Source organism: Enhydra lutris, unplaced genomic scaffold (genome assembly GCF_002288905.1).
Source record: "Enhydra lutris kenyoni isolate GAN:26980312 unplaced genomic scaffold, ASM228890v2 scaffoldscaffold13, whole genome shotgun sequence".
Classification (NCBI taxonomy): Eukaryota; Metazoa; Chordata; class Mammalia; order Carnivora; family Mustelidae; genus Enhydra; species Enhydra lutris.
In genome coordinates this window covers 26,239,275-26,252,511 of record NW_019154097.1, presented here as the reverse complement: position 1 = coordinate 26,252,511, position 13,237 = coordinate 26,239,275, and the positions used below count along the sequence as shown (strand labels likewise).

Here is a 13,237-nt window from a genome sequence, read left to right as displayed (position 1 = left end):
GGTTGGTACAGCTGGGGGAGAGGGAAGTTTTCTGTAGGATTTAACATTTAAATCCCAATATTAAATCCTTAGGCCTTAGGCCTTAGGACCTGTAGGGGTTAATGCAGGTACCATGCTTTAGAGCTTGCTTTCGATAACCCTTCTGTGCTTATTTTCCAGCAAATCACTGAATTGAAGAAAGAAAACTTTAATCTAAAGCTCCGCATCTATTTCCTGGAGGAAAGAATGCAACAGGAATTTGACGGCCCCACCGAGCACGTCTATAAAACTGTGAGGTCCCACTTCTCACCACCACCCCCGGTGTCTTTGCTCATAGTCCTTCCCAGCAGAAATTTGATTAATATTTGTTCTCAGAGTGAGCCTGAATAGACAGAGCTGCTTTCATTTAATTTGAATTGATTATGGGCAACATAAAGACAATTGGATGACCTTAATATTAAGCAAAGAGATACAAGATTAATTTTAAGGGAATCTTTTCTCTCGTTTTAAAATCTGAATTCTGATCTGCTGTCTTTATCTCCATTGCCTTTTCTTAATTATTTATAATTTAGGCAAAAGCAGTGAAGTGGTGGAATGTCTTTGGAATTGCAGATTGCCTGTAACTGCTGTTACCAACTAACCCGTGTGACCAGAGGCAGGACACCTCAGCTCCCTGGGCTTGCTTTCAGGGGGAAGTGATCATCCCTCTGTCACAGAGTTGTTGGTGTGGATTAGAATGAGATGACAGACGAAGAGCCCCAGCACACAGTCAGTGCTTGACAATTGTCATCCTTGTCTTACCGAGCTTCCCCTGGCAGCCCAGACTTAGGACTGTCAGTTTTCTGTGCTGTGACTCTTCTGGATTCCTTGTGTGCTTGCTTGTAAACTGTCAGAAAAACGTCTGTTCCCTTCTAAAGTCTTGACCTGGGGGCCTCCGCCTGAGAGTGGAAAACAGAACTTGGCTTTCGTGAAAAGACATGAGCACGAGCAATATTTCAGTGCCCAGTTTTTGGCTTTCTCTAGTAGATTAGCCCTCGGCCTGGGAATTGGTCCATCTTTTCTCCTCTGAAGTTCGGACCAGTGGAAACTTTTGGAGGGAGAAAAGGACCTCTCTGAGTTTCAGCAGATGAACTTAAATGAGCTTTTCTTGAAGAGGGATCGTATTATGCTTCTGAGCTTTTCCAAGAATTGAAAAGCCCCCTTGTCCCTTAAGACGGCTTTCTTTTTTCTGTAGTGTGGGGGTGGAAAGTCAGTGAGAATGTCTCCTTTTCTGGAAGGGAGTGAAGATGCAATCACAATTTGAAGGAAAGACCAATAGCCTAAAACATTTTCTATGTAAGTACGGTTACATACTTCTGGGCAATATAGGAGCCAAATTGTGTTAGTTGCTTGTTCTGTGTCAGGCACTGTCCCGGGCGTTGATACATTCATCACCTTATTTTAATTGTCAGGACAGCCCTGTGCAGTGGAGATTATCCTCATCTTACAGAAAAGGACACTGACATTCAGGGAAGATCAGTAACTTGCTTGGTGTCACATAGCTACTATGAGAGGTGGATTTTGCACATAGGCTTGCTGACCTTATTGTCCTATGCTGTTTAGCCTTTCTTCTTTTTACATGGCTTGAATAGATGACCTGATTTAACTGCACTTTTATTTCAAGGTTTTGGATAAGTACATGGTTCGAAATTCAAAAAGCATCAGAGGAATACACTAAAAAGACTTTCATCCACCCTTGTCTCCTAGTTCCCCAGATCTAACTGATATTATTAATTATTTATGCAGAGGAATTTTATGTATATACAAGCGTGTGTGTGTGTATGTGTGTGCGTGTGTTTGTATAAATCCCCTTTTTACATAAACGCAGGCATGTCCTGTTCTGCACCTTGCATTTTTCCTTAACACTATCTTGGATATCTTTCCTTAACCGTGGTTTGAGAGCTTCTTCATTCTTTTTTATAATGGTATTCCATTTTCAGCTTGTACGGTGTGACTTGATTTGTGGTTTGGAAACTTCCTATCACGTGCATGAATTTATAACTTGAGGGATTGGGCTTGAGAAAAATAGCCTAGTGGACACATGAGCCCTCCATCCTTTTAGATCCCTGGCTTGGGTGCTAGTTAGTTCGTCAGAAAGCAGTTTAGAAGATCTGGTCTGGTGTTAGTTCCCACACAGAAACCCCCTGCCCTTCCTGGAGCAGAAAAGGAACCCTCTTTCTGAAGGGTTTTCACAAAATGCAGTTGAAGACCAATGCACTGGCATGTAGTATCCTTTCTTCGAAGATCAGCTTCTTTTAGAAAAAGTTCGGCCTCACAGATGACTTGTTCAGCTCTTGTTGTTGACAGCGAAGAAAATCTTGAGTGCTGTCTGCCAGGCCCTTCTCATCTGTTAGCTCATTTGCTCCTCGCATCCCCTGTGTCAGGTGGGCTTGTGTCATTCATTTGATGCTTGAGTGGCCTGAAAGGACACATTCTGCTTTCTTCCCTCCTGGACTTGTGCTTGCAAGGACGAGTACAGGCTGGTGCTTCCAGTTTTGTGTTTGATGCTAGCATGAAGCCAGGGCTTGTGTCTGCCTTGTTTATCATGGTGTCCCCAGTGCTGAGCCCCATGCTCAGCCTGTCCCAGGTGATTGGGATATGTCTGGGACATGACAGAAGGAATTCATGAGCAGCTGCTGACTTAGGACAGTTTCCTCCTGGTAAAGAGTGGAGGCAGTGTTTGAATCCCTGTCCTCGTTAATGGATTGGTGTTCATTCCTGCTGACTTCTCATTCTGGGGTCCTCGTTCCCCCAGGGCTGCTTGGGAGAAAGGTGGGAGGTGTGTCCCCCGAGACGGTAAATTTTCCTGGAAATGGGCTTTTTATTTAAAATAATATGCATGTATTATGGAGTAGAATATAAAATTGTTATGAATTATTAAAACCAAACAGGAGCAAGATCTCAGAGAAATCTTGGGTTTATAGCAACCCCGTTGCAAACTACATACTCAGACCCCAGTCTCTCCTACTTGAGTTCATCTGATATTCTGTCTGCAATACACTTGTGGACCAGGTTGGGTGGCCCGACCCTGCCCCACTGTCTCACATTGCAGTCTGTTTGCCAGAGAGTCTGTCTTTGGATTCCCGCGTGAGTTAGAAGCCCATGGCCGTGTGTGACTCCCCTCATTCCAGTCTGTTAAGAGGAGGGTGGTTGGTTGGAGAGCACCGTGGTGTCCCTTATAGGCAGCTTGCCCCATGCAGTCATGGCTCTTTGGATGAGCCATGAGATCATGAGACCTCACACTGGAACATGATGGGCGGTGATGTGACCTCCCAGTTATCCATCCACATGTTGTGGTGTTTTTTTTTTTTTTTGAAGCTGTAACACATTCCCACTGCTACAGCCCCCACAAGCATGATTGTAAACAACCAGAAGTAATTGCCTTGGAATGATAAAAGCAAACTGCAGAATTGCTTGTAAATTTGCTTGGCGGAGGGCAAACAATTTTTAAATCAGCCTCACTTGTATGACATTTATGCCTCAGTGTTTGAATGCTCTGGCTGTTAGAAGCTTGGAAAATTTACATAATTGTTCCAAGTCTTGAGAAACCCAGAGCTTTCTTGTGAGACCACCAGTGTTTAATAATTCCCTTCTCCCTGTGCCCTGAAGCTAATGAGGTTTTGAATCTAGCATCTGCCTATTATAAGCATCATGTAAGTTAGTCTGTGCTGAAAGCAGTTTCCCCACTGCAGACCTTCCGGTGTTCCGCATTTTACATTGTTTCTTTTCTTTCCTGATCTTGACTGGAAGAACATTGAACTCAAGGTGGAAGTAGAGAGTCTGAAGCGGGACCTCCAGGAGAGAGAGCAGCTGCTCATCAAAGCCTCGTGAGTACCTGTTGTCCTGTCACCAGCTTGCAGGGCGCTTGGGGTCCCGGTGGCGAAGGCTGGGTGGGTCAGTAGAACACAGCCGTGCACTTTCTAGGCCAGTTTGCTCTTGCTGGGCCCCAAGGACGCCGAGGAGGTGTTCGTTTTTATTTAATTATTTTTCAACAAACTTTGAAGTGTAATATAATGGGGAAAACGATCCCATCTTAAGGGTACAGTGTGATGACTTTTCAGTAAGCAAACGCAACCCATGGGGCCACCATCCAGATAAACCAGAACATCACCAGTCCTCCGGGAGTCACCTTTGTGCTCCCAGAACTTAGCCTTCTCCACCGGGATAACCACTGCGCTGACCACCGATAGCATCAGCTTAGTTCTGCCTGTTCCTGAACTTTATAGGAATGGAATCGTGCACTGTACACACACCCTTTTGTGCCTGGCCTCCTTCCTCAGCACCACGTATGTGAGATCCATCCCTGTCCTGAATTCTAGCGGTAGCTCATTCATTTTCATTGCTGTGGAAGCTGGAGGGGCTCACGGGGGTCCTGAGTGAGGCTGGGGCGCAGAGGGTCGGGCTTTTTTCAGAATAACTCATTTCCGTATCTGTTCAGTGCACTGGGGTTTCTTGTAATATTTTGTTTCAAAAAGGTGTCCTGCTTAAAACTAACCATTTGAAAACTGTTATTTCAGTTAATCATGTAATTAACTTAAATATTGATTGAACAACAAGTCCAGCTTAAACTATGACTTGATTGGTTATCCATCTCTTCATAAATACTTACCGCGTAATTGTGCTGTATACTGCGGATCTGCAGAGCCCTCTGCTCATGTCAGCAGCTCAGCAGAGCCCGGGGAGGTATATAGCACGCCTGGAATCTCATGGAGGCACAGGGACAGAGGGCGTCTGGGGGTCCAGGACCCCAAAATGTACAGAATTTTGCTTGGTGAGCATGGACCAAGATCTCCCAGGGCTGACCCACCAAGGATGTGGCTGAAAGCTTAGGTGAAAACGCCTCATCTGTCACGGGAGCCAAGCTCCTGCTGGATGTGGTAGGCCAGGAGCATGGCACCTTCGGTTTAGGACGGAGCGGCACTGCTCTGGGCCTGGCCCTGTGATTCCTTTCACTGCCGTGCCGCTGGCCGCTGGAAGCTGGGCTGCTGCTGGCTCTAAGACTAGAGGTTCCCAGGGTCCCTGAGTTATGGCGGCCTTGCACACATGGTATTTTCTGAACAAGTCAATGAATAAGTGAGTGATTGAACGAGTAAACTAGATTGATAAGTTTTTGTTTTTTTTGGTTTCTGTTGCTATTTCGCTGCTATTCTTGTTTTCGTTTTGAAGCACAGCATCTCTCTGGCAGGAGGTCAGATCGACTTTACCATGTCGGAAGCCAGTAGGAGAGTTTGAGCTTGGTCTGTTTTTGTCCCCGCCCGCTGCAGGTCATGGCTAGGACTTGTTCGCAGGCATGCACCTGTAGGAACCCAAACCCATGAAGACGGTGCGCTCTTTTCCGTGCCACACACAGGGCCGAATGGTTTCAGGGCTCGTGCACATGTTTCTGTGCATAGGTTCCCAAGTCACCCAAAGAGACCTTTTTGGGTCTGATCGGTTTTATTAATTTATCCAGAAAATATTTACTAAGCAGCTGTTGTGTGCTGCCCTGGGACTAGGTTCCCGGGGATGCAGTGGTGATCCAGGTAGACACATGGGGCTTAAGTTCTAGAAGGGGTGATGGCGAGAAGATACTTGGAATAGTCAGCGTTTGGATATGAAGTGGGAAAAGAGCTGTGAGAAAGATGAGAGGAGCAACGGGTGCTGACAGAGGAGGAGCAGACCTGCAAACAGAGACGTGTGGCCAGGAAGGCGCCCTGAGGAGCCCATAGGAATGAGCCAGTGCCCTTGCAGGTCTGAGGAAATACGGGACGTCTGGGGGGCCTCCCCCTTGTTCTGGAGGGTCTTGAGGTCACAGCAGAGATTATCCCAAGATAAATGGAAAGCAGTCATGGGTTTCCAGCAGCGGACACAATGAGAGTTTAGTTTTGTAGAGGTCACTGTGGGTGCTGAGTGGGAAGTGATTGTCGACAGAGCACGAAGGGAGGCAGGGAGACCATTAGGAGGCCAGTCTAGGAGTTCAGGTGAGAGACTAGTGATGGAGATGGACAGGTGGGTTAGAAGGACATTTGGTGAGCAGCATCAGCAGGGCTTGGTAATGGCTGGGAAGGGCATGTCAGGGAGGACTCCTAGGTTAGGGCCCAAGATCCTGAGCTCTGTTTTTAAGAATGTTTGCAATGACTTACCTGTTCCAGCTCTCTCCACCAGCTCTTTATCCCACGGGCATAAGCTCACAGGCACTAAAAATGTTCTGTTCCTGCTGCTCTAGCTTTGGCCCGCTGACACTTCTGCCTCCTGTCTCCTCCCAGTCTAGATGCCTTCCCTGTCACTTATCTGACACGGAGGCTCATGGTGAATCCCGCGTGGCTGCCCGGAGCCTGTATCTCAGACTCTTCCTGAGCTGCTCTGGTGTAGAAGCTCAGTCCCATGTGTGTGCAGCATTTGGCTGGTTGTTGGTTTATTTATTTATTTATTTATGTATTTTTAGAGCGGGGGCAGGGGAGGGGCAGAGAGAGAGGGAGAGAGAGAATCTCAAGCAGGCTTCATGCCCCGCATGGAGCCTGGCACAGGGCTCAGTCTCAACCCTGAGAGCATGACCTGAGCTGAAATCAAGAGTGGGATACTGAACCGACTGAGGCACCCAGGGACCCCAGCACTTTACAGTTTATAAAACACTCTTGCGTCCATTTGCATGCCACCCTCCCGGGAGCTAGGCACATCTGGAGGAAGACCTCACTTTGGAGAGTCGGGGGTTTCGGCCTGGAGAAGGGAAGGACCGTGAGGAACACCACTTCAGCAGGGTGATCGAGGCTGGGATTCGAACACAAGCCCCTAACTTCTGGTCCAGCACTGGTTTCGTATTCTTTTTTTCTTTCCATGTGTGTGATTCCTGTGCCTCCAACATGACTCTGTCTCTTCTAAAGCCAAGACAAGAGCCTGTTCTCCTTTAGTGGAACACGGGGCTTCTCTCCCGTTCCTCCTTTGTGGGGCCTTTGTGTGCCTTGCCCGCCCTAAGACAAGCCCAGGGGCTGCCACATCCCAGCGAAGTGTGCCTTTCCCTCTACCCTTGCTGCCCAGCACGTCCAAGTGTGTGTGACACATTCTTGTGGTGGAAAAATAACCTTTATTAATGCCCTCAGCTCCCTTTTACCCTTTCATGGTGGTTGTTTTTTGGAGGGCGGGGGCGGGTGGAAGATATGGGACCTGTCACAGGAGAAGCCCCTGCTTATTCTCAAGAACTATAATTAGAATGGAAAGAATCAAGGGGAAGTGTTGACAGTTAAAAGGGGGTAGTGGGGGTGGTATTTATAGAAAGTTCTTTTTTGTATCGGGGGAATGCTGGGTTAGACCACTTTGTCCTACCCTTGCCTCGCCTTAGGCCTTGCTCTCTCTCTCTCTCGTCTGTTGGCCCAGATTCTATAAGGAGAGACAGGGTAGGAGGAGTGAGCTGGCATTTATTGAGATCCTACTTTGCCCCAGACCCTGTGCCAGGCACTTGACACACTTTATCAATTTCACAACTATGCTGTGAGGCAGCTGGGATTCCCATTTGAGTGTGGAGAAAACTGGGGCTCAGAGGAGTTCGGGGGCCTGTCCAGGTTGGTACCAGAGCTGGGATGGGTCTGGCTCGGGAGCCCACTCTGCCTGTGGCGGAGTAAACATGTTTGTGTGCTGGCTTTTCATTGTTATATTTATCAGTTCCAATAAGGGGACATTAAAAACAAAAACAGATGTATTGTCGGGAGTAAATTTTATCTCTGTAGCTTTAGAACACAAACAAAAATAATAATTCCATTAGTAGAGGAAAATTGCACCGTACTGCTGAGTATAAATTTTATTGCTACAGTAACTGTAAAATACAAAGATGATAAATGAAAAGTTGGAACATTTATTATTGGGAATATATTTTATTGGTATAACTAAAATGCAAACAAACTGAATAATACTGGTACTTGTTAAAAACTGTAGTCTGCCTCTTGACAACGTATATGATTCCAACTGTAAAACACCAAGGTTCGATCTGGGCCGACAGGAAGGAGACGGTGTACTTGCCCTTGCTGGGCAGGGGTTGGGGTGCAGGTCGGGGCCGGTGGGCAGAAGGAACTGCTCTGTAGAGGAGGCCCTGTATAACCCAAGGGCTAAAACACTTGGTGGTTAGTGGGAATTCAGGACTGGGAACATCCCATGTCCGAGGCTCAGGAAGAAAAGCCGCTAGTCTGGAATTCTTCAGCCATGTGTAAGACATCTTGAGGAGAAATAGGAATGACTGGATGCCCGTGAACTCCAGACGGCGCTGCTGGAGAAATGACCTGAGGGAGTGGTGGCCGAGGACATTTCATGGCGTTAGGAAGTGGCAGTGGTGGCCTTAGTTCTGGCCGGAGGATGACCCGTTCTCAGCTCAGAGGGGTAGACTGAGGCCTCTCAGAACATCGCAGCAGGGCCTGCAGGTGGCCTCAGGGACAGCAGGCAGCACTCGGATCCGAGAGGAAGGGGCACGGTGATGTGGCCCCCACAGGGGTTAGCACGTGAATTCTCAGAGGCAGTCATATCATTCTTCAACCGAGGAAACTGAGGTGTGGAGGTGATTTCCCCGGAGGCGCCCTGAGGACATAATAGAGTCTACTTTTGGAAGCAAATTGGTTCAAACTTCAGAGTCCCACGTTCTTTCTTTCAGTTGTTCGCATTGGATTCCTTTAAAATGATGTCACGACACTGGGGCCTTCTGAAGGCTTATTGGTGACAGGAAGCATGATAGGAATAAGGTCTGTATTTGCAGGCAACTCATGTTTGATGGTTGGGCAGCACGTGTGGCCTTCTTGACTTTCTATTGTTCTCAGTCCGAAATTCACAGGGCCTGTACATGTGAGTGTCTGATCACAAGGCTCTTGGTTGGGAAAATTTTATATACCCCTAAAGTAGGGCAGGGAGGCTGGTGGTGACCAAATCTGTTCTGTGGCAGTTTTTCCGAGAAACCAGCTTTAGGTGGAGCCATTTCCTTTATTATTCTGCCTTCTGGAAACCTGCAGTCATTTTAGAAATCTGATGAGAACTGCTCTGAGTATATGTCTCACAAATTCGTATCTGACACTTATTTTTCTTTTGAGGAGAACCAAAATGAAAGGCGTCCGTGGTTGTGGTCCTGTGTCTGATTTTGGTGTGTCATCCCCACCCCTCCCCGTCCACTGGACACAATATTCCGTGGTGTCCCTGCCGTGCGAACTCTGCATTTTTACGGAGCGGGGGCTGCTTGTGCAGGGTCCCCTCCTCGTGCCCCATGTGGTAGCTGGTGCTTGCAGATGGATCGTGCTGTATTTAAAATGCTTCCCACTCCATTTGGCAAAAGCTGATGTATAAAAGCCCTTGACCCCTCAGATTTATTTTTGGGGCATGCTACTTCTTTGCACATTGGTTTGTCAGACCTGACCCCCTGCTCCCCGCCACTGGTGGAGGGGTACTTTGTTGGAAATGTCCTGGTGGGAAATTGGGCAACAGCTATCAATGGTCTGACACGTGTGCTCACCCTTTGACCCAGTGATTCCCTCTGTAGGAATTGATCCGAGGAAATCACTAGATAATAAACATACAAGGATGATTTTATGATAACATTGCTTGTGATACAATAAATAATAACACTGATGTTTATTTGGATACTTTACATTGGGCTCTGTGCTTTAGACATATTTTCAGATAATATAAAATTAGAAATCTAAGTTTTTTTTTCCATCTGAAAGCTTTAAAAATAGGGGATTGAGGTGTGTCAACTGTACATCAATAAAAAAAATTGGAGATTGATTTAATATATTACAGTATATTTTGTACAGTGAATTAATATGAAGCCTTTAAAAATGATAGATTTATATTTGTTGACCCAGTATATTATGTGATAAAATCAGATCATAGATACGTGATTCTCTTTTTGTAGAAAATGTCGTATGCTGAAATGTTAACTTGGTTACTCTGACCGGTAAGATTACAGATGATTCTCCTTTCTTAATTTGTGGTTACATATATGTATTTTAAACTGAGGTATAATTGACATGTAACATCTAAGTTTAAGCTGTGTATGTTGATTGATTTGAAACATTCATATATTGCACTATCGTGTTTTTGAATTACAAATACTAATTAAAAACAACAGCGCAGGTGTGCAGGGGAAGGGACAAACTGGGGGCTGCTGAAATCCCCATCCGACTGTCCCCCTGTGGATTTGACACCTTTGCCCCTTTTTTCAGCAAAGCAGTTGAGAGCCTTGCCGAAGGGGGTGGCTCCGAAGTTCGGCGGGTGAGAGAGGATGCCCAGAAGAAGGTGCGGCAGGTCGAAGATCTCCTAACCAAGAAAATACTGCATTTGGAAGAGGCAAGTCTGGAAACCCTGAGGCCAGTGTGTTCTGACCACGGGTTAAGAGAGGCAAAGGCAGGGGCGCTTGGGTGGCTCAGTGGGTTAAAGCCTCTGCCTTCGGCTCAGGTCATGGTCCCAGGGTCCTGGGATAGAGCCCCGCATCGGGTTCTGCTCAGCGGGGAGCCTGCTTCCTCCTCTCTCTCTGCCTGCCTCTCTGCCTACTTGTGATCTCTGTCTGTCTGTCAAATAAATAAATAAAATCTTAAAAAAAAAAAAAAAGAGAGGTGAGGGCAGAATTTTGTTCCTTTTCCCCTGAACTTTCAGAGTTTCAGCAGAAATGGGAGCCACCCTTACTGAGCAGCTCGAGGTTTCCAGCCCCGTCTGAGGCTCTGTGCGTATAGAATTTGTACCCTCACACCCTGCCTCCCGGCTGTTGTCTCCGTTCCTGCAGACGCAGACACTGAAGTACGGAGAGACTAGTCAGAATTTGAGCTTGGAGTTGAATTGCGGCTGCTGGTCTTCAAGCCCCTGCTCTTCTTCTTACCTAGTTTGGTCCCTTGACTTTACAGAGGAGGAAACTGAGGCCCAGAGCGGGGAAGCGACTCCCCTGACCGGTGCTAAGCCTGAAAGTGGGTTCCGGTTTGCAGGCCGTGACATGCCCATGCAGCCCTGTCCTTGGTACCTGGCCTCCATCCCACGTCACCCCAGTGTTCACCGAATGCCTCTTCTCAGGGTGACGCCGCATGGAACCCCTCCTGCTTATTCTCAGGCGCTTCCTGTGACCATACCGGGAGGCAAACTGTCTTGGCTAAAAAATCCGGTCTCCTATGTGTTAGAAGTTTCTGCCCACAGTCAGCCAGTGTTCAGTGACACTGGTTACTTCGCTCTCGGTCTTTGAAGTCTGTTGGCCCACCTCCCGTCCTCCACCTGGAACCCTGGCTCCCCTTAGATCCGAGGAGGGATGGCAGCACAGAGCGTGTCTGGATCCAGAAGGCAGACGCTCCAGTGCGGACTTTGCAGCCCAGAGTGGTCTTTTGCGTTTGTGTTGTTCGCACAGGCCCCACAAGGCTGTGTAGATTCTAGGTCCAAAATACAGATGAGGACACAGCTCTGAGAGGGAGGGAAACTTAGTCCTCAGTGGTAGAGCTGGAACCGAAACAAGAGTCTTCCGACTCCAAATTCGCAATTTTAGTTGAAATGTCCTTGTTGGTTCAGTCATCATCTGTTTCCCAGGAGGCACCAGCCAGCGTTTTAGGGTGCTGGCATGACTGCCAGCCCGCACTTGGTTGACCCTTTGCTGTGTCGCTGATTGGCCTTGTCCCCTTCTCCGAGCCTCTGTGGCCTCATCCGTCAAGGGAGGCTGGTGACGTCTGCTTTGCAGTAGTGATGTCCTAATAGCCGTGGTCCTAGCAGTGTCTGGGGGGCCTGCCACGTGTGAGGCACCCTTCTCAGCCTTTTCACACATCCTTTCAGTTCATCCCTTCAGGAAGCCTGTGAGGTAAATACTTTTATCATTCTTTTTAAAAACAAAAACACAATGACCCAGGCACAGAGTGGCCAAATCCCTTGCTCAGGGTGGCACAGGCAGGAACGCCGGATGCTGTGGCTGTGGAACCTGCATTCTCAGCCGCTGGAGGCTGTCTCTCCGTGCATAACGTTTTTAGTTAGGTGAGGAGTGGAGATGAGATGAATCAAGCTCCTTGCTCAAAGCCTGGCATTTAACAGGCACTCAGGAAACAGGTTTTGTTTGTTGTCTCGGGATATTGGGCAGTGACTTTTCCTGGCTATCACTGAGCTTGCCAGGGAGGCCTCCTGGGGAGGGGAGGCTTTCTCCCCCACCCAAGTGGGGGCAGTGATGGGGCCGGCCCCGAGGAGGGAAAGGACAGGGAAGAGGAAGCCAGTGATTCTTTGAGCTTCCTGTGGTGCAGCAAGCCTTCGACAGAGTCTCAGAGCAAATCCTTGTTGGGATGGTGGTGATCCCTATTTTAGAGATAAGCTGGGGCCCAGAGAGGCTAAGTGACACTCTAATGTCTCACAGCAAATCATCAGGAGAGCTGGGTTTTGAACCCAGTTTGATTTGACTTGTATCTTGGTGATGTAGTCCAAGGCTGTGGGCACTTGGAGGTCCAGCTCTACCCCCAGGTCATTTTCCTGAGCTCCAGGGCCCTTTTCCCTGAGGTGGGCACTGCCTGCATGATTAAGGGAATTTCCTTGTTGGCCTCTCTGAGCTCTCAGGAAGAACGTAGTTTTTCACCACCGACATCACCTTGGAGATAGAATGTACTTGAGAGATGTGTAGTCATGATCTTAAGAGAAGTAGGGAGAGGGCGGCGGGGTGTGGGATGTATTTGTATGGAGGTTGTGGGGACTATGGAATTTATGTTTAAAAGTATTGAGAGGCACATTTCTCCTTGTTCTCATTCAAGCTGTAAATATTGATCTGATTTTTCAAACCCAAAAATACAGTTTTTGTAGAGTTGAGTCTTTTCCATTGGAAATGCTTATTACTCTTCAGGATACAAGAGGGGAAAATGGCTCGCAAATGTATTTATTACTGATTCTGCCCATGTATAGTACAATTCAGGGAGGGGAAATGTGCCGGAGAAAAAGTCATAAATATTTATATTTTAATCCAATTTCCTTTCAAAAATGTTCCCAATTGTATTGAAAAATTGCATCAAATGCATTTAATTTAACTCTAGGATGTGAAAGCTGCCCAAGCAGAACTGGAAAAGGCCTTTGCAGGGACGGAAACAGAGAAGGCTCTTCGGTTGAGCTTGGAAAAGAAGCTTTCAGAGATGAAGAAGAAGCACGAGGGGGACTTGGACATGGCTGTGGTCCTGGAGCAGAAAGACAGGTCTGGCTCTTATCTCTGCGACGTGCTGACATTCGTTTCCTGGGCAGCAGGGTGAAAGGGTGTCCTCTTCCCACTCTTTCACTCCTC

The 13,237-nt window shown here is 47.5% G+C and overlaps 1 protein-coding gene across 1 annotated transcript in view; it reads left to right on the top strand.

The window, feature by feature from the left end:
* LOC111145669 (CDK5 regulatory subunit associated protein 2) overlaps positions 1 to 13,237 on the top strand; it is a 168,643-nt gene that overhangs the window by 29,033 nt on the left and 126,373 nt on the right. Inside the window, exons 4-7 of the mRNA XM_022500755.1 lie at positions 160 to 270; positions 3,769 to 3,845; positions 10,188 to 10,311; positions 12,996 to 13,150. Of these exons, the coding sequence (XP_022356463.1) occupies positions 160 to 270; positions 3,769 to 3,845; positions 10,188 to 10,311; positions 12,996 to 13,150 (467 nt within the window). The remainder of the gene's footprint in view (positions 1 to 159; positions 271 to 3,768; positions 3,846 to 10,187; positions 10,312 to 12,995; positions 13,151 to 13,237) is intronic.